Genomic DNA, 22,365 nt, shown 5'->3' on the forward strand with positions numbered 1-22,365 from the left:
TGGTGCAGCCTCACCTTGAGTACTGTGTGTAGTTTGGGGCACTACAATGTAAGAAGTACATAAAACTTTTAGAGAACATCCAAAGGAGAACTATGAAGATGGTTAAGGGTCTGGAGGGTAAGACATATGAGAAGCAGCTGTGGGCCCTTGGTTTGTTCAGCCCAGAGCAGAGCAGGCTGAGGGGAGGCCTCGTGGTGGCCTGCAGCTCCCTCACAAGGGGAGCGGAGGGGCAGGCGCTGAGCTCTGCTCTCTGGGAACAGTGACAGGACCCAAGGGAATGGCATGGAGCTGGGACAGGGGAGGGTCAGGCTGGGGGTTAGGGAAAGGTTCTGCACCCAGAGAGTGGTTGGGCACTGGGACAAGCTCCCCAGGAAAGTAGTCATGGCTCCAAGCCAGGCAGAGTTCAAGAAGCACTTGGACAACACTGTCAGACATATGGTCTGAGTTTTGGGTGGTCCTGTGTGGAGCCAGGACTTGGACTCAATGATCCTTGTGGGTCCCTTCCAACTCAGGATATTCTATGATTCTATATACTTTGCTGTGAATTGCAGAGCAGTCATCAGCTGCTGCAGGTGAAATTCTCAATCTTGATCATGGATGACACACTAAGCAGGAGGCAATATAAGGGCTCATACACATAAGAAATGAGCAGTTTTCTCTTGAGAAACAGCTGCAGCTCTGTCTAGACTGAATTGAAGTGAGGAAAGTCAAAGTGTGTTATTAAAGCACCTTTCATATCAGTCAGTCAGAAAAGGAAAATGCCAATGCCACTTGGGAAAATGAGGTGTTTCCAGGTACCTTGCTTTCCCTAATCATTCCAGCACTTCATCATCCTGAAGTATGACATCAGAGAGGGATATAGCATTCACTTGTCACTTGAGGGAGAGACTGTTATTCTATCACATCTGGATATCCAAACGACTCCACTATTAGTGGTTAAACTTTTTATTCATGGACATAAAAGACAAAAACCCTTCAGTGCCTTTATGGACACATGGCCAAAACCATCAACAATGGCAGATACACAGGCAATTGTTTGTTTCCCAAGTCTGGAACAGCCCCAAACACAGCATTTCTTTGGCATATGCCTACAGGAGGTAGAATTAAGATCCTATTTGCCTCTTAAGTACAAAGGATCTTGAGCTTAGCATCTTTGTTAGATATCCAAACACCAGCGTGTACTTGTAAAATAAATGAAAGCCTAAAATTGTGGGGGGAATGGGCAAGAATCATCATTTCTCTTGCTGTATATATTACTCAATGTCAAAATGTATAAATAAAGTTAGTATTTTAGAAAACCATTAAACATTCACTAAGTATGGCAAATCTTCATCAAGCAGATGTGCTGTTATGAATTATAGCATTTATCAGTCTACTGATGATACAGTTTACTGTAAGTCTGCTCTTTCAAAATGAAACCATATGTTGAATGGGAGAGAGTGTAAGATTATTGTAAATGGAGATAAGGCTGCTTACCAAGCATGCTGATGGGCATTTTGTGGATGAACTTTCTTTTACAATATTGTTAAAGGATATATAAATTCTAGTTCTATGCAAACAAACTTACAGACACCAGGTAGAACATGATTTAAGTGTCAGCTGGATGTTCTGGATGGTAGTGGGACCAATAGTGCCAGGTGCCAAACACGCACCACACGCACCACAACAAAACCTTTTATAGTTCCCATATTCAGATAGCTGAATTAGAGTAGTTTCTAAGAGCAAGAAGGGACAGAAGCTGACTTTTTTTTTCTTTCTTCACTGCTCTTGGAAATTTTGTATTACAGAATGTGTTGAATATTGGAACACATGAGGAAGTCACATTTGCAGCTATTCCCTAAGAGTTACAAAGGTTTAAGTCTAGAAAATGTCATCCTGATGGGTCCTGTGAGCTGTAAGTCATTCTGCAGTTTTGGCTTGTGACTATATCTGTCAGTCGCCTGTCTTGCTGATTGCCTGCAGTGCATCCCTGGAGTTGCTGTCTCATTTCACAGAATCACAGAATTTCCTAGGTTGGAAGAGACCTCAAGGTCATCGAGTCCAACCTCCAACCTAACGCTAACAGCCCTCCACTAAACCATATCCCCAAGCTCTACAAGAACAGCTATGAGAAAGCTTAAATGTTGGTCAACTAGAGACACTGTTGCTGCAAGAGAGAGAGAGCAAGTCCTAATAGAGGACAATAAAGCATTTGAGCTACAACTCCCATGGGAAAGGGAAGCATTTGTAAAGTGAAGCTTTTCAGCTTTTGGCTAAAGGACTAGTTCTGAGTATTTAATTGGTTAATTTAAAAGAAAACAAGGTTTTCCCCAGAAAGCAGGCTTTTTATTTAAAAATGTGCATTTAATAAAAATCTAATTTTCCGCCAAAACTGTTTCAACCAATACTGGGAATTATATTCCCTGACAAAACTACTTGAAAATGAATTTTATAATGTAGAGTAAAATCCAGACAATTTTTTCCAGATGACTTTAGTGATGTTATTATTCCTAAGCTAAACATGATAAACCTAGGAAACTCAGAATTAAGCTTAATGAAAATCTAGCACATTAGAGATATGGAAAATACAGTGTGTGAGCATGAAAATGACTTTAGTCTCTGCCATCTCATGCTGTAACTTGAGAGTTATGAAAAAACATTATATTTAGTTTGATTTACTCCAGAGCATCTTCAAGCAGCCAGCACATATTGAATAATCAAATACTTTTCAGAAATACTTAGTATTGCCAGAGTAGCACCAGTGTCTAGCCAAGCTCAGCTCTACTGCCCATTTGTCAGCTTCCTTTTGTGCTTCTCTGTGCTTCCCTGTGTCTTAATCTGTACACAACTGTCTTGCAGTTCTACCAGTTTCTTCTACAGTCCCTTCTACATGCACCTATATCTGTGCACCCATAAACCAAATGTGTAAACACACACTCAGATATAGAAACATAGATCAATTTTCTACTACCCCGTATTCATCTGGGCATGACTATTTCTTGAGGCTTTTTTTTTTTTTCTTACTCCATTTTTGTGGAATATAATGAGAGTAATGAATAGTTTATCAAGAAAATACATGAAATTAATGATGGTTCTGTAATTTCATAACACTACATTTTCCTTAGGAATAGCATAGCATTAGAAGTTTCTTTTCAGAAGTAACTGCATTGGTTTCAAGGGGCCATTATCCCCACAAGAAAAGGTTCTCTCTTAAGATGGCTCCTACTTCTCAGAATTTCACGTGAATCAGTCTCCATCTTGAACAGGGGCCACCTCCCTTCCTGTCACTGACAGAGTAAGACAGAATCCTCTTACTGCACTCACTTGGTTGATATCAATTTCAACAACAACTCTGTCCAGAATACCTAGGGGTTGGAAGCTACTTTCAAAGAGGGCAGTTGTACTACAGGAGTTTTGATTTTCAGTGAAACGTAGAAAAAATAAACATTGAATTACAATTGTTTCTGATCTGTCTCTTGACATTTGAAATCCCCGACCCTGTCTCCAGTGATTGAATGTGGTGAGATGTAGTTAGTAATTTCTACCCTGCTCTCCATAGTATATTTGTAGTTCCATCAGTTACATCTTTAAAATCCAGTTTTCCTGTTCCTTAAACGGGATGCAATATTTTGAAACCTCAAACTTGCAGGCTTGGGTGCAAATTCTGTTCTTCCCCTCAGCTGTACACAAAGGAACACTTACAGTAAATGTGTGTGATAATAACTGGATGGAAAGACAGATTTTCACATTGAGGCCTTGCCTTGAGGCCTAACCTTTTTACCAAAAAAATAAAAATAAAATAAATAGCAGTGGAGCTGAATAATAACACTTCGTTTTGTCTATTCCACAAGCAAGATTGTTTGAGAACTTAACAGTAAGTACTCCATTAAGTCACAATTCTGTTCATTTTACCATGCAGTGATTCACAGGCAAAACCTCAAACACTCATGGCCATTGACTTTTTAATATAAATAAGCAGTCATTCCAAAGCGGAATGTCTGAGTAATTAAAAATAAACTTTTAAACAAGATCTACTGCACGTTTGTAGTCATGTATTAAACATCTTCTTTCATGGTTTCTGTTGTGATTTTTCATTTTTGTAACACAACATTTTAAAGCAAAATTTACATTTTGTAACAACAACATTTTAAAGCTTTATACGCTCAGAGGAAAGCCTGCAAGATCAGCTGAGCAGAGGTGAATCACGGTGCTGTAAGAGAACCTAGCAACATAGCACAAGTGGAGATGGGAAAATGATAGCCACATTAAACAGTTTATGAAATGAATTAGAAGCTGACTAAGGCAAAATGTAATTATCGTAGTTGGCCTTTGTCCAGAACATACAGTTTCTAGTAATTAGGTATTCAGTTTCAGCCAAAAATTATTTTTCTTCCTTGGTCCATAAAACAGGAACAAAACTAGGACTGAAGTTAGCAGCTAAAGACAGAAAGGACACATGAGGTTTTATGGCAGAATTCTTGCTGAAAGTGATTAAGGAAAAGTTTCCATTCTACTCTGCATCTGTGAGAGTATCCGGGGTTATTCATGTAGCAGGTGCTCAAATGACATCACAGTTAATGTTTAGCATCATTTTCTTATAGGCCAAATCCTTTCACACCCTTTTTAAACAAAAAGTTGGCATTGGACCACACGATATTGCAAAAGAACTTGAGATTATATGTCATTGACAAAATGTCACGTTACTAACAGGAAGCTCAGTAAAATGAAAAAATATATATATAAATTAAGTGTAATAAAATATCATTGGCAAAAAATCAACATGAGACATGGTAGGCCCAGTCCTGTTATACCTGGTCATGTTCGGGAATCAGCAGAGGTACCTGTGTGTCAAACTATGACAAATAGGAGTGAGAGCACACATGGGCTTTTAAATTCAAAACATGCTTAATCAGTTTCGTGTGGAGATATGGACTATACCACAACTGTTAATTGGTTGGGATTGAAATGTACACAGATTAATTTTGAAGGTCTCAAGTGGTGCAGCTAGAGTTTCCAACCGCCTGTTACAGTAATTTTAGAGAAGATCTAGCAAAAGCTGCCTTCTTAAACTATACCTCATGCATCTCATTAATACAGAATATATATATATATATATATATATATATCTTAAAAGATTACCTTTACATTTTAATAAGTTAAAACACATTCAGGTTCAAAGTAGCCACCACTTCACCAAATTAAGGCAAATACAGTTTTAGACCAAGAACAGAATACCTTTTGTTGTTGCCAGTGTTTTGTTCTCCATTATTAGCATAGCTCTTCACTGTGACTAAATCCTTGTGGTCCATGTAGACAGAAATACCAGATTCCAGTTAGTAAGTCAAAAAGAAAGCAATGCTACCAAGGGATGAGGCTTAAAAGGAAAAGAAAAGAATTAAAAGTGTTTTCACTGATGTCAGTACAGTGCTGTTTGTTTCCAGGAGAGACAACTGGAACAAAATCCACTCTTGTTGTACACTACCACGATTTTATTGCAAGCATATTTATTCCTGTTTCATTAAATACCACTGTTAACAGTTGAAGAGATGAAGATGGGTTTGGACAATGGAAATCGCTAAGGGAGCTTCCAAAATGAGATCAAAACAGCACTTATTAAACCTTTTCATTTTCATTATGGTACTTTGTAAGCCCATATTTCTGGCAGGTGGCCTGAACAGGATCCCTGTGCGTGCTTGACACACCCCTTGAAATAAAAGGTGCTCAAGGAATGCATGATGGCCTCGTGTGTTCCATGACTGAGGCAGTAAATAACCCTTCATTTAAGCTTTTTGTTTGTGCTTTAAATAATGGAAAGCTTTTACAAAACAAGACCTATGGGATAGAATAGACAATAAGGAATTAACGCACTGAATACAAGATAGAGATGCTATGATTGCTGAAAAGTATGATAATACCAACATTATATTAACCACATGGACCATTACTATATCAGAAATATATACCTACCTGATGGGTGAATCATATAAGGTTAGTTCCTCATCATCAGTGAGGCAAATCCTTCACATTCACTTTGCAAAATGAACTTTTTGTCAGGTTTAGTTCTGAGAACAGCCAAACTTTCATGACAGAATAAAAAAGCCAAATGAAAAGAAATTGTTTATTAACTTCACTGAAAAATGTTCATATGTCAGTTTTGGATGGCTTTTAAGAACTGTTTTTTAAAGAATTTTCTGTAGTGCTGCAAACTAAATAAGTAAAGGAAAGCACCTTTTCACTCATCTTCAACAACTATCAAACTTTTAAGGTACACAGGTTACATCTGAGCATGTTCTTGCTTCAGCATTGCATAGAGATGTTAATGTGTTGCTGGGCAGTCTGTAAAGTAGAACCAGCTATTTCCTTGCTGAAGTTTCCTTGTCAGCTGTGATCAGGTGAGTATGCAGTTCATCCCTAGTAGGCACAAAGAACAATTGTTCTCTGTCCTGTTTTTCAACAAACTTTTGCATACTATAATTTTATCTCCATGTCTTCTCTTTGCCAGATTAAACAACCCAGAACATTTATTTCTTACTCACAAGTCAGATTTTGTTCATAACCTTGTTGCTGCCTCTAAACGCACTCTGTTTTGTCTGTATCCATCTGGAAAGATAATGATTACAGCTGGACATCATCCTCCATCTGAGGCCTTCCCAGCACCAAGTGCAGCAATCCATACGTCTGTGCCTTCTGCACAAGACTCTTACCTATAGCCTCAGTGTGGCACTTCCTGTTTTGTGACAGTTCTATATTGCCACTATCTGTTCAAATATCTTCCTTCCCAAGCACAAAATACCAGTTTCGTGGTCTGAAAATGTGCACTGTGCCCATTTCTGTTTTCAGCATGAACCTCCAGAAATACTTTGCTATAGTTTTGCCTTTACTACCTCCTTCTCATACATTCTAGCTGCAGAATAACTTATTAGAGACGTAAGGATATGTTTAAATATTTTAAAAGTAAATATCATTTGGGAGGCCTGCAATCAGCTTAAATAAACAGCAATTAAGCAATTTACCTGAGCACCCTAGAATAGCATCCCTGACGTGACTGTGCACTCAAAACCCAGAGGAACACAAAACCCATCAAACCGCTGTGTCATTGCCCAGCAGCTGGGATGGGGGTACCAAGACATGCTTTTCTTTTGTCTGGTAACTGTCTGGGTTTGTAGTGTGGCAATATTTGACCTTACAAATGTGGCACTGATCCATGCTCCTTAGGCAGTTCACATTATTTTGCGCCTTCTTTCTACATTTACAGTCAATATCATAACAATCTGCTGCTGAAGAACCTTTCTGTGGAAGAAGTCCCCATGAGCCCACAGTGGCTACATGCCTGGAAATGAATGACTGCCAGCATGGTGTTTATAAAGATACAAGCTTCACTGAGGGAAATCATATGAAATCTGGCTCCCTGGGCAGCATTTACTAGTTAGCTGCATGGGATTTGGAGGAAGTGTCACCTTCTTTTTACTCACAGTAATGAGCTCACTCAGCAACAGGACTCTTTCTTATGATGCCAAGACCATTTATCTCCCTGTATATGTTTTTATAGATATGTATATGCATGTGTGATGACATAAGTTACAGTCAGAGAATTCCAAAGGACCAGAGGTTTTCTTCTTTGCCATATCTGGTTCTGACACCCAGAATACTGGATGCAAGTTCCCAATGCAAACACCAGTTAGTTTCTGCTCCTTCACTCAGTGACTCAGTTTAATAGTGGTTGGTAGCCAGGGTGTATTCATCAGGGTCACATACTTCATCCATCACAACATGGCTCCCGATCCTTTCCCATGAAGAACATCTTTGTGGTAGCACTAACAATGTCGTCATCAGTGCTTGGGGTACTAGCATTAGGAAACTCCTGTGAGGCCATACAATTTGTTGTCCATTAAGAGGCAGCAAAAGCCTCAAACACTGCACTGCCAGGCGTGCCCTCAGGAGGCTGTGGCATGTCAGGGCCAAGCTTCCAGAATTTCCAGACTCCTTCCCTGGGCATGCTGTGAAATGACTGCAGCCTGTATTTGCTGCAGATGCAGAACCTGTCAGAGCTCAGGTAGAAAATTGTTTTTTAATGCTTGAAATTTTCAGAATTCCAGCCTTGGAAATAACATTTTCTGCACAGCTCTACTTGGCAATGTAGTCATGATACCTATAAGGCCAGGCACCTTAAAACTCCTTAAATCCCAGGGGGATGCTGGCCTAATAGTGTAACAAATGCTCTTCCAAGCATGCATCGTTAGCTCCTTTGTAAAATACTGAGGATCACAGAAACTAGAAATCACTTTACTACACAAAGGCATTCTATCAGATCATTCACAAGCACACTAATAGATATTATATTATGTATTATGATTCAAATCCTGTAACTGGCAACAGACCTGGAGAGCCATGTCCTTTGATTTGGCACAAAATTCATGCAGCAGGGGTAGGAGCCGTTCACTGCTGTCACAAGCCTGACCCAAAAGGCTCATAGTACCCCAGTTCTATGGTCAATTTAATTCTTGCTTTTCCCATTGTTTCTTTCAACAGATGATAGAAGAAGACACCCTTGAGCAGAAAGCATTGTATTGTTTTGCAAAGATTGTTGAACAAACTCAAACACTATTTTCAGGGATAATCAACTAGGGTTATATTTGATCTTGTTAGAACTAGAACTCGGCAATCAGTTTGGTATGCCCTTCCTGTAAATGTTTTTTCACTTTTGATTCTGACAACCTTTACAATTTTCATTAGCCATACTGTACATGGATAAACAGGCACTACAATATAAAATAAACCCAAAATTCAGATTGTATGTTGAATTTGGTTAACAAAAGAAGTTAGTAAATATCCGCTGAAAAAAAAAAAAAGCAGTTATCAAATGAATATTGCATGAAGGAAATCCAATCTCAGTCCAAATAAATATGGCCAATCTATTTGCATTGCCCAAAGCAAGAAACTCAGGAGCTCAAAGGAAGAAAAAACAAATGTCTGAAAAAAAATCATTGCTGTTTTAAGTCCCTGAGGAATTTAGTAACACAGGTGAGGACACAAACAATTCAGTGTCTTAGCCTTTTCTGTTAAGGTAGAAGTAGCTTCCTACTTGCAGCTTATAGACAACAAGGTCAGGGAAATATTAAAGTAGCTTTAATATCTGTCAAGAGTGTCAACAAAGATGAATATTCTTCACATCTACCTCCCACTTCACTGTTGCATCATGAAATCCTATTTAGCAAGGCAGATGCAATTGGATATGGCTTATTAGCTGACCACGAAGCCATATTTTCACCAGGAAGCATTTAAATGGAGAAAGCAACTCATGGATCTCCAGGGGTATGAAAGGCCATGCTGAGTAACCCTGCCTCAGTCCTGGCTATAGGTGAGCGTTCATTCCCATTTTCACACGAGCTGCTGAAGGTGTATTTCCAGCCCTGAAATACAGCCACTTGCCTCTGTGACCCTGATGCAGCCTACTGACATTTCCCAAGGAAAGAGCAGCAACAGTCGTGATCTTACTTGGTAGCAGAAGACTAACTTCTGTGGCAGGTTCCCAGCTAAGGTGAGCTGGCACAGTTCTACCAAAGCAGAGCCCAGTTTATGTTGCACCAACTGAGCATCTGCGCCAGAACATTGGACTCGTGGCCCGCTCTGCCAAAAGTCCAGCTGCAGTCCTGATGCAGTTGGCATGACTGCTACTCGTGTTGCTTTTGTTGACCAGGCCAGTGCTTTGATCTCTACATTCAGAGGGACGTTTGCAAACAGATTTGACATATGTTTCTAAAGCACAGGAGAAAGTTGTCATTCCAATGATCTTCCAGTGGCTGATTAAAGCGAGTAAAACAGCTGGATGTGTTTGACTATGCTTTGTCTCTTAGGCAACTAGAAGAGGTGCAGGCAGGGAAAAGGAATGAAATGCTGATGAAATAAAGTAGCAGAGAACAAGTGAATGCCATAAATACCGCTCAGCTGGACTAGAATATCAACATCTGCCGTATTTTTCAAAAAGGGTATTTATATATGTATTTCACTCCCAAGAAGAAGGAACAGTATTGCTAGACAGAAAATACAGACTCCACACTGATGCCATATTTTCTCCTCTGTGAATTTTGGCATCACATGCAGAGTTAATACCAGAAATCTTGTTGTGGCATACCTTTGAATCCATCACTCTTAAAGCTATAATTTATACACATATACAACTTGTCCACACTAAAGAATCGTAGCCAGCTTGAATTTGGTCTACAAAATGTTTTAGTGTGGGGAGACGACCAAGCCTAACAAATCACAGCAAAGACCTGATTCATCTTAGCCCAGGAGGTTGGTTAAAGAGCTCAAGGCTCATCACCAAGGCTCAGCTTCCTTGCTTTTGAAATTAGAGAAGTGCATTAAGCCTGCTTTTGCAGCCCTTTGTAACTGCCCGTAGAGTTATCCTATTTTCCTTACTTCTCTTTCATGGGCATTCCAATCCACTCCTTTCAACACAGGCATATCAGCTTGGTCTTGAAAGCCAGCCATATTAATCACAAACTCAGATCTGATCATCACAGTTCCATCCAGAATTCCAGGACTTACCTGTACTGCTCTTAAAAAAAATTCGTATCCTAAATTTGATTTTCAAGTAATCTGAGGCTCGTGGGGAACTCACATCATCTGGTCATCCAGTTTGCACAGTAACTCTGGATCCACCAGCAAGTCAACCTACCTCTTTGAAAATCTCGGACCCTGCTGCCTTGGGTCAGGAAAGCTTGTCGCTGTAGGAGACAGTGCTCTGCCGGTGGAACAAGGAGATTTTCAGTGACAGTGCTGTGTTAAATATAGCAAGGCTAGGTGTTTAAAAAGGCGTTATTATTGCCTGTGAGCTTTAATGGATTCCTAATTAGATGTGCATGCCAAAAATCAGAAGAGTATCTGATGTCTGTCTCTACTGGTGATTTTATTAGCAAGAAATGAAGATTTGAAAACATTTCTTTGTACTAAATTTAACTGAATATCTGCTTCTGCTTTTAATAAATGGTGATTCCAAGGTGAATCAATATTCTCTTCACCCAAGGAGATCTTTAAAACAGCTTTACTGTGAAACCCCAGCAAGTGGCCAGCTTCATAGCATACTGCTCCAAAATACCTATCCTTTAACAAATGCAATTTCAGAGAAAGAGCTTAAGCTGCCTTGAGAACTAGTACTGCTGGAATTGTGATCAGCAATGACCTGAAAAGCTTCTCTGGATTGGGAGAGAACAGAGGAAAGCACAGCTGAGCCCCAGGTCCTGAAGCAGCACAGCCTGTTTTCTCTCATTCTCTCCAAGGCCCACAATAATTTTTGAGCCCATTAGTCATCTCAGTCAAATGTGACTGATGGCAGAGATGTCACTGATAATTCTGTTCCCAAAGCTTTCAAGGAAAAAACAACATTCGGGTAGAGAAGGGAGAGTCAGCTCTCAGTTCCCAGCTGATGGAAGAGCTGACACGAGATCACTTTTTATTAGAAATCAGAAAATCTATCTGGAAGAGAAACCATAACTACCTGAAGTGCAGGAAAAAGATTCAGGAAGGTCTACCCCTATTTGAGCACCACAGTCAATCAGCCATGAGGAACTAATCCATAGGCAATCAGGCATAATTAGGTTGAGAGCTCAAAGGTCAATAAGCACATCAGAACGAAGCTTTATTTAATTACAAAGAGGATGAATTCAGCTTCATACCAGGGAAGTACTGAAAGAACGTAAGCAAATATCGAAGTGCGTAATCATCTATCTTAAGTCACGTCAAATAAAAGCTCTGTCAATAGTTACAGGCACGTTACACTGTTTTGAAAAACAAAACTCTGCTTTTATTTCACCTCCTTCACTACCGCCCTTTAACAGTCCCCCACCCAACCTGTCCTTGCCGCAGGAAAAGGGGCAGATAAGCACGACTAGTGTTTGAAGGACTAATGAATGCTAACACAGAGGAGACCCAGCCCTGCTTTCTGCCCATACCATTTTCTTCTTGTGCTCTGTATCTCAAACTGAGGGTTCTTTCTTCTCTCTGACACGTGACGAGGCTTGGCTATAATTAAAACTAACATTCCTATGACTCCTATTTTTCAAAGGCTCCCAAGCTATTTGTCAGGGCTCTGCTCCATGGAAACCTGTCAGCCACAGAATTCCTGCTATGGAAAATTTCCCTATCTACTGCTCCACAACTCCAGAGAGTTTCTGAAGGTAAGAACAGAAAGTACAACACGACTACCTCTCCCTTTTGGCATCTGGCAAAGGTTTCCAGTCCCAGGCTAACAAGTGTTTCCCAGGTCATATATACAGGAGGTACAAGGCTCTCTTCGCTTGGAGGTGCAGATCTCATCACAACTTCCTCAAGCTGTTAACTCTTGGTGTAACAGCACAGATAACGGCAGTCAAGCAAGCAGACTGGCCTCTAAGGTCAGAAGCACAAACAGCTTGCTCCTTTTCTCCTTGCCATTCAAAATGATTTCCTAAGGTATTTTTGGAGGAGGAAAAATGCAAGCAAATATACCCAGATACATGAGAGGTTGCAGCCGATTTATCCCAGCGTTGTATTCAATGCTAGTAGACAACACAGAAATCCAGGGAGCTCCAAAAGCTCCATACCATACACGTTGCAAGCAAATGTAGCTCAGGAATGCAGAGCACCAGACATGATCTGAGTGCTAGGACTGAAAGCCTTCTCCTTTTTCAGCTAGATCTTTAAACTCCGAAAGGGCAGGAGTATTGCTGGTCCCAACACCAGATAAAGAAATGGGAAACATTACTAGGTAATCAGAAAGTTAGTTGCACAAGTAGACATCATTTAGAAGACACGCTCATGCTTCAAGAGCAAGAAGAGCACTCTGCAGCGAAATAAAAGAAAGGAAGAATTTGCACAGTTAGACATAGAAGAAAAAAAATAAGGATGCAGGATTTGTTTGAAAGCCACTGATATCTATGGAAAGTACTAAAAACACATAAGAGATGCAGATCCATTTTCAATGAAATTAAGTTTCTACAGAAACATCACTGTGGACAGATTTTTAGCTTTTTGAAAAACATTTAAAAAATTAATCTGTCTGTAACCCTTTGTGAGATAAGTAATACCACCACAATGCTGAAGTTTTCAAAGCTCTTCTGGTTACTGGCTGCTGCTGCTGAATGCAGTGGGAGTTTTGCCATGGGTTGTGAGAGACTGTGGACTGTCCTTCAGCATAAGCTGGAGAGAAGAATGTAAATCTGCTGGAGCAATATTTGTGGAACATGGTGCTGATTTTAGTGATGGCTTTTTCCATACACCGAGCATGAGATCATGTACAGGGCTGTATTTACATGGTGATGTAATTTTACAGCAGAAGCTGGAAAAACAAGGAGGGTATATCATGTCCAGCCTGATTTATGCCAAGCTTTCCACAACTATGCAGCCTCCCTCCCATGTCATACATATCTTGGCAAGAAGAAAGTAAGAAGTGGGACAACCCTGCCCCCAATTTCTAGACAACCTTATGCTTTGGCTGCAAAATCAACTCGTAACTCAAAAGCAACCTCTGTCGGGCAGACAGTCCTTAAGTCAAACAGCATATGTGCTTAATTGAATGCTTACCAAATTACCTTTTGTTTTATAAAAACGTCCTCCCAACAAAAGAGCAAACTAGGGACTGCCTAATGGATTTAGCAGGATGGCACTGTTCACATTGCGATCACAAAAGATATACTCAAATACAATTATTTTCTAACTAATGTTTTGCAGCATTGTGGTTTAGGAGCTGTTACACCCACTCATCTTTTGAGGTAGAATCTTACATTTTTTTCCTTAAAAGGCATGCCGTGCCATGCTTTTGGGATGTAAAGACTTGAAAAATAAACTTTTTGGCCTTGTTCACATACAGAATGCTCTTAATCACAATTAAACAAACTTAAAACAGAACTGTTTAATTAACCAATGCAATTACGTACACACAATTTGAAAAATCTGGTTTGTCTACAGTTGGTTTCTAACTAAGCAGGCACAGATCTCTCTATGAATAACATTTAACGTAAGATCAAAGCTATCATTCCTACATCCATTTTTGTGCTGATTTAAATAAAACTGATGCAGCTTCTGAACCTCTACTGCTTTCATAAAGATTTCTCTAAGAAGCTGAGTGAGTTACTATCTAGAAGCAACATTGAAATCCACCTATAAACCACATGTACAACCGTCACAATAATGTTTTCCAGTGACAGTAAACTTGGATATAGCTTATAAAAAAAACCTTACAAAACAGTGGCTGACCATGCATTAAAGGGACAACATGCAGCTGTCACCTTTAGAAGAGTGGTCTGAGACAACTTTTTTCCTTCTATTGCATGTATCCTGCAGTACATAAACTTTCTAATTTGTGTCATAGATTGGTCTTCAAATGATACATAATTTTCTTCTCCTTATAGGTTGCCTTAGTCTCAAGTAAGCCAGGAGCTGAATTTGGAGGAGCCAAGTCTCGTATGCACATCTAGTGAGGCAGTCACTGAGCAGCAAAGCAAAGTGTTCTGCGCTTAAAACATGAGGCATCTCAGGTGATTTTGAGATGATTTTTAAATATGTTCAAATTGAAATATCACCTGCTGGAACACCCCATTTAAAGCCAGTTGTACCATGGGGCTGTTGAGAGGAATGTCCACCTTTTCTCTCATGTTTTTTTTCTCAGGATGGTTGTCTAGCATAATGAACATCGACAACCTCTAGATCCAATGAATCATTAATGAAAAACACTTTATGGGGCAGTTAATAAGGTCTTCTAATTGGTTGACTCTACCACCCCACAAATCATTTTCTGAACAATCCTGTTCAACAATCAGCCAAAGCGTGTGCACCCCAGAATCCTGTCACCATACATGTTGCATGTAAAGGAGGCTGGAAGAAAGGTCTTTGTAGATTACCATCCCCATTCCCATACACAGCCTCATGTAAATAACCTACTGGCAGTCCCCAGCCTCCAGAACAGTCCAATGCATTGCAAACAATTCTCTGGACATCCCCTTTACCTGTCAGATGTCCTCCAAAGCAGCAAAACAGATGTTATCGGGAGGACTGGGGTGTTGTTTCAGATGGTGATGGGTTGGTTTGGAGCACAGCTTTGGTGTATTTACAAGGTAAATGCTGATGCAATGAATGGGCATTTCTGGTTCTTGAGCAGGGCAGGTCCCTCTGCATTCTTAAAGGATTTTTCTTGGTTGTGCACAGAAAGAGAATTTCTGGTTTCTTCCCAGGATCTTGGTAGCCAGTAATTAGGAGACAAGTAAGACAGGAGTTAAAAAAAGAATAGCCCAGCAGAAGTTTCTTTTCCTCCTCATCTCTGCCCCACGACATCCTACATGGCTGGAGTGCACTCAGGAGACAGGCATCCCAATGCCCAGCTGCCAGGCTTTCAGTGATGGAACATGCACTGAATCAGCTGAGACTAGGAATGAGCAGAGCCAAATTTTGCATGGCGGGACAGATAAATGATTGCTTTCTAAATCAATTTCCTCAAGAACACTGTAGTGATCTGGGCACATTGGGGAACACATCCATGCAACAAACAATGTAAATGCAACTTAAGAAGAAAGATGTAACTTTTTTTTTTTTTTTTCTGAAGAAGAGGCTAGAATTTCAGACTAGTTGAGTAACTTCAGAGCTGGTGAACAGCGGAGCAAACTTTTTTCCCCCTAACTATTAGGAATTCATTGCATTCTTAAATGAATACACACAGTAACACAGAAAGCCTGAACAGCTGGGAATGAGCACGTGATGAAGCAGAGCCTCAGAGTATGTTCTTCAGAGTGCTCTAGTACCTGGGTGCATCTTACAGAAGAAGCCTCATACACATCCACAACGTGTCAGCCAGCAGTGCCCCCATATGCAACGCTACATGAAAAACAGTTCCATTTGTCAGCATTTTCTCAGACAAAAAAGTAGAACTTCAGTTTGCGATGATGGTAAATGCAATTGAAAAAAAGAGATGGGTTATTTTGCATTCTTAACTTTTATTATAAACACACAGATTAAATATTAACATAGGAAAAACGAGACATTACTAGTTAGGCCTTTATAAGGCTAAGTGTCCTAAAAATAGCCAACAAAGTCCATTTTACACAACATCCACTGAGCTGGCAATCACTGTAGAGCCACTTTTGTGGTGACTGTATCCTCCAAAACACTGGAATATTCCCTGTCCTCTCTTTCAAACAGAACAGCATTCTGCATAAGGAAACAGTTTGCACTTTTGTTTACCGCAGTGCAGCCACGATGAATAAAAAGGATCCATGTATTCAAGTGAAGACACTCCAAGAACATCAGCTTAGTCCAATTCCCTTTTTAATTTTACCCAGCAGGCCAGGCTCATCCCAAGTAGCATAGCTGGATGGAAGCTGGCATTGCAAGTCCTGACCCAGTGGGCTTAGTGGGAGCTCTGCAAGGAGCATCTGTAAGAGCAAGAACCAATGCCTGTTCTCCAAGTAACATGCAAAAACTGTTTCAGTTCATTTATAAAAGCTGGTCAAAAAGCTGAGCTTGTAAGAGCCTAGAGAAGTCCTTTTGTTTTCTAATTTTGACAACACTAAATTTCACCAACAAAAGTCTAGACGGTTTAAGTTTAAAAAGCTTCATTTAACAACTGATGAAAAAACTAAGATTTTCTTTTTTCTTTTTTTTTTTTTTTTTTCCCCTTTTGCCTTTATTTGAAGTCAAAAAGGCTAAAATAAAGAAGCTTTGAGCTCTCTGCTTAAAAACAACATGCTTTCCTGTTACAGTGTTTTCTCTGCCCCCCACTGTTCCTTTGCCTTCAAGCAGTGAGTGCTCTCACCACCACTCCAGTGCTTGTGTCAGATGTTTGAATGGGTTCCAAGTTATAAAAAAGATACTGTTATTCAGTGTCTATACAAACACATACTTGAGCAGCTCAGACAGCCAACACTAAATGTGTAAGCAACGGATTTAATGGAATACATTTTTGTTAAATCCAGTAGTTAATGCAGTGCAAAGAGGTCTTTGCTTTTAGAAGTATATATTATCTACTATATACATGGCATTTTTCCCCCTTAAAAATAACTATGAATAGACCACTGAAAATACGGGGACTAGTAGAAAAATAATCTTAGGATTTTATAGGAAAAATATCACTTAATAAAAATATGGTAATTTCTTCCTGCTGAAAACAAGTAACAAATATATACTTCCACACATAATATTTTCAGCATCCTGTACATGTAATAAATATTTATGCAGTAGTAGCCCATCTTTTAAACAAAATCCAATTCCTTTACTGTTCTGCTTTTTAATTAGCATTAAAAAAGCACTTATCAGTAAATATTTGCTTACTCCTTAGTATGTTACTCTGGCTTTTAGTAAACTAAGCAAATGGTAGAAGATTGTTGATTAGATAGGAGTCATTTACTTATTAGAATTACATATAATAAAAATAATTTATTTAAACAACCTGTCCCTGATCCTAGGCAGAGTTGATACCTCTTTGCATTATTCCACTCATTCCAACTAGCAGTCACCAAACAAAGCAAATCTGAAGGGCCCCACTTGAAAAGATCACAGTTAGTCAGAGAAACTTGTTTTTCAGTCCCTCTGTTTAAACTAGTGACAAGGATGGGGGAAAACCCAAGATACTGGCACACTGTGCAACCCTTCACCAGGGGCAAAGATTAGAAAAGCCGTTGAGTGCTGCATTATTGCATTGCTCCCTTTATGCCTCCTGCTACAGCCACAGCTTTCCCACTTGCTGAGGCACACATTACTCTGGTCAAATGGTGTCAAGACAGGTGCAGCCACAGAGGGTTAGAGGTACCTAGGATCAAGCCACTGATTGGTGTGATTCCCATGGACAAAATCTTGTCTTTACCAAAGACAAGATTACAGATGAGGATGAAGTCTGTAACTAGTGGAGATGATGCTGATTCAAGCTGTTTCTCTTCAAGACTGGGTTTCTATATTCTTGCAGAGCCTAAAAGGAGCAAATATTTATTTTTCCTGGTGGATTTTTTAATATTAAGTGAGTGCTCTTCCCATTTTCTAAGTCTTCCTCTTAATAATATTTAGGCAGTGTTTCTCTTTGTGAAACTTAATTTTTCCAGTTAACGTGGAGGTGTGATTCAGCAGAGTCCTTCTGAACAACTTGTATAGGCAATATTTTTCTTTAAATTTATATTATTTTAAAAAGCATAGCTTTGTAGAAAAATCAGTCCTGAGTTTCATCTCCAGTCTTCAAGATGAACCAAGGCTGTACCATTTAACAACAACCTTTTCAGGGTTAGCGATGGTATCTTCCCACTGCTCTACTGCTTCACTGTTAGTGCTATCAGAACTTATCCAGATCTGCAGCAAGAAATAAAAAGAGAAATCAAATTGAGTTTACCTGCTGTAACAGTGGCCCAGACTTCGTTAGATCCAAATAAATACCATGAAAGTGTAGAATGAGATGCAACATGTAAACTGTGACCAAAGTATTAGCAACAAATATAGTTCTGTTAAGACTAACATAATTTGGCTTTCGGCTGGGAACACAGGCAGTCTGTGTTTAGATTTAGTCTCTAAACAAATATGAATTAGAGAACTCACTACACACTGATGTTTCCCTACTTAATAACATATTTTAAGTCAAGCATTCCTTGCTCCATTCAAATTGATGTGCTGGGGTCAAGGACCCATCAGGGCAGTGATGTCCCTCTAGACCATGCACTCAAATTCCAGTTGGCAGCAAGCCACCTGGCGCCCAGAGTTAGCTGTCCAGCATTTTCATGAGCATTTAAAATTGCACACTCCAACAGACGGGGCCAAACCTGCATTCCACAGAGGTTACTAACTTGCCTGTATCACACATAGTCACGCAGTAAGAGTCCGTTTCTTCTCGGTATTCAATTAATGGATAGTGGCCCTTAAACAAGGAAATGAAGTACAAGTAGGAAGTTTTTCCCCTAAACAATATCACCAGCTCCCATTGCCAAAAGAATTCTGCTTATGTAAGTAGGTATCGTTATTTACGGGACTCTATTTCCTCCACTCTTCCAAGAATGAGTCCTTTTTAATACTTCTCAGAAACCTGCACCATGAAGTACATTTAGCCCACACTGCTGAGGCATGATTCCTCAAGAAGTGAGAATAATGCCTTCCAGAATACCACAGACAGCTGATGTTTCATCCACAGAGATTCAGCATACATCTTGCTCATGATTAAAGACATGCCCGTAAATGCAGCCTAATCGAAGTGTTGTCTGTTTTAGAACAGCATCCAATTAAACATCATTCTCTGAAGAACCACGTTAATAGATCCAGCTATATTCATCTTTTTCCAGCTACCCAGCCAATTGCTTAAAGTACATTTTTCCCTGAGCCATATTTTATGTCTTCATGTGTTATGTGGCAATGTCTGCCTGCATGAGCTGAAACAACCTTTTCCAAATAATCTCTGAAGAGCAGAAGTAGCTCATTTCCTCCCTGTAAAAATAAGACCCATGATTAAATGAAACTCATCAGATTGAGATGACCTCACATATTGCTTAGTGACTGCAAAATCATACCCGGTTAGTTTTGCCCTGAAGTATCACAGCTAGCTAGCATACTTTTTTCTTTTTCTGTTCCAAATCCAATTCTACCAACAGAATCACGGAAGGACGGAACACGTCTGACATGATACTTGATAGAATAGAGGAAGGTCACGTAACTCTTACTGGCACATCATTTCTATACCAGACCAGCATCTTCTGCAAGTGAACATGCGCAGCATGCACAAGATCCACTGCCAGGCTGAGAAGCTACCATTTTCTGCATCTAAGGATAGTGCAGTCCTTCAGCTGGTAAGGGACTTTACAGTTGGAGTCTCAAAATCAATTCCACATTATTCATTTATGTATATATTAAAATTCTACTAGTACATCTGCCTGGGTCAGGGAAAGCACTGTGCATTAAGAACAAATGTGTCTCATTATACTGAGGAAAAAAAAGAAGGAGAGAAAGAAGGGACAGAATAATGGTAAGTTAGAACAATGAGGGAAAGAGGGCAGGGAGAATGAAAAGAGACCAGACTTCCAATTTTTATGGTGGTTAAATACATACGTTCACATAAATGCTTTCAAAGAGATACTACAGAAGTTCCAGCTGGAAAAAAGGGGGGGGGGAGGGGAGGGGGAGGAGGAAGCATTCATCTAATTATTTTGTTTGTTTGCATTATCACTTGATCATACACATTCAGAACATTATGCTGACTTCAGCACTGTTGTACCCAGAAGGGCAGTCTGCTATTGTAGCTGTTGACATTTCCCTTCTACACACTTGTTTGTGAGTGTACTAGTATTCTAAGCCAACACACCTTCTTTCTACAGAGGACATTGTAGATTGTGGAGATGGTGTGAATGCTATGTTTGTTTTCTTTAGAAAGCCTAGAGGCAAGGAGGACATCATACATCTGTCTGTAAGAAGCAATCATTTACATAACAACACTCCACACAAAAATGACATAAAAGAGTTCTTTTTAAAAGGAAGATCACATGTCAACATGCATTCTGATGTTCGTGCATGTTTAAGAGCCAGTACTATTCCTTCTTGGATTAAAGCCAGAAGATTTTATTAGAATTCACTATTTTCCTATATGCCACCTTATTTAAAGTATTTTAAAATTCATACCAAAAAATCTCATGGAACTGGATTTTAAGCAAAGCATTTCATGTTAGATAGCAGAAACCAACCTGTCCTAGGAAGTGTTTTCTTCTCACTGAGCTTCTGCTGTAGAGTTTGATGAGAAAACTAATTCCTTGTTCAGCTTGGCTAACTGGAAAAAACATCATTTCTCCCCACTTCACTTGGCCGTTGGTAGATTTCAGAAGACGTGTCTTCTTCTTATACATCAATCCTTCTGTACTAAACATTCCAACTTTAACAAAAAAATCTATCACAAAGTAAAAAAGAGGGAGGAGAAAAAGGACATAACACACAAAGGGTTACTCACAAACATACCCAAAGAGGAACTGACAAGATCCACATGTATTGTTCAAAGTGCAACAGTTTCCCAAAAGTCTGGCCAAAAGAATTGTACAATAGCTTTCCTGACTGGTCACACAAATAGAGCGTGTTCACTAGTATTGAACTGATTAACACATATCCAAACAGCAAGTGCAAGCTAATGCTCTTGTATGTTAGGATTAATACTGGGATAAAAACCTTCCAAAATACATAAATGCGTAGCTTCAAACCAAACAAAATGTAATCAAGTAAGACATCTGTGGAAACAAGCCTTGGCAATGGAAATCCACTGCACAATATGTTAGTTTGAGGTTTGTAAGGAATGTTATGGATTGCCAACCCATTCGAGCAGCATTTTACCTGTTACAAATGGTTTTAGACAGGAGGCATGAGACAATTGATGTAACTTACATAAAGACAGCGGTGTAGATGAAATTGGAAGGTTTTGTGCTTCAAGAATCTGTAACTGAATCCTCCTGTTTATTGCTTGAAAACAAGTTCCTACTTGAAGTTCTGCGCGGCACACCTACAAGCAGAAGAATGTTGCCATAACATCTGGATTAAGTTGCTTATAAACTCAGGAAATGCAGGAATTCTGTTATACGTTGGGCTCCCACATTTCTAGCTGGGATTTCCTGGACAGAAATATAAGTATGTGTTGTATATACAACCTGCAGATGCACAGTAAGTAAATGCATCTTGCACTTGTCAGAGCTGCAGTACACGTGCTCCTTTGATGCACTGCTTATATATAGTGCATGTATGACCCTAATGGGCTGCAGCCAGAAGTACTGGACAAATAAACCTAAAATTTCACCTGGGAGATTCCTCAATGGTAAGAGTGGACACAGAGGAAAAAACAGACACACAGTAGTAGCTCTACTAAACGTGGATGTGAAAGAGAGAGAACAGGCATGTTCCACCGGCAGAAGACCTTTGGACTTCCCCTTCCACCCTTTTGAATTCTGTAATATGGACATACAAGCAACACTTTACGTAGATACAGGGCCCTGTCATTTAATGTCAGGAATGCTTAGGATGACAGCATGCTGTGGATTTTCCTGTGTTGTAAAAGTACATATGTTTCCATGCTTAGACACACGAATACAGACACATTCTGAGTGTACTGAAAGCTCCAGTCTGATTTTTTTTTTTAATAAAGAATTTTTGCTAGTGGCAAAGTTGCCTCAAGGTCCTCATTACTTTTCTGCCAGAGGCTAATGTACTCTGGACACAGTAAGTACAGCAGGAGTGGGCCAGTGGAGGGAGACCCAGCTTTTCTGAAAGCCTCCACTTAAAAGGCCTATGCTAGTCCTGGTTCCCTTCAAGTTCTAATGGACTTCAGAGATGGAAAAATGCACCAAGCAAGTGCGCAACATCTCAGATAAAGAAGAGAAATCAGGCTCCAGTTCACTTATGAGACTCAAATTCTCATTGCAGCTC

General features: G+C 39.7%; 1 protein-coding gene across 7 annotated transcripts in view; it reads right to left on the reverse strand.

The window, feature by feature from the left end:
* Nucleotides 1–15,924: 15,924 nt before the first annotated feature.
* TC2N (tandem C2 domains, nuclear) overlaps nt 15,925–22,365 on the reverse strand; it is a 37,205-nt gene continuing 30,764 nt past the window's right edge. For all 7 annotated transcript variants that reach the window (XM_084519733.1, XM_084519731.1, XM_084519737.1 and 4 more), the window contains 3 exons: nt 21,334–21,448; nt 20,649–20,848; nt 15,925–18,282 (listed from right to left, as the gene is read on the reverse strand). In XM_084519733.1, coding sequence (XP_084375859.1) covers nt 18,172–18,282; nt 20,649–20,848; nt 21,334–21,448 — 426 coding nt within the window. In that variant the 3' untranslated portion in view covers nt 15,925–18,171. The remainder of the gene's footprint in view (nt 18,283–20,648; nt 20,849–21,333; nt 21,449–22,365) is intronic.

The sequence above is a fragment of the Aythya ferina genome, assembly GCF_964211825.1.
Source record: "Aythya ferina genome assembly, chromosome: 5".
Classification (NCBI taxonomy): domain Eukaryota; kingdom Metazoa; phylum Chordata; class Aves; order Anseriformes; family Anatidae; genus Aythya; species Aythya ferina.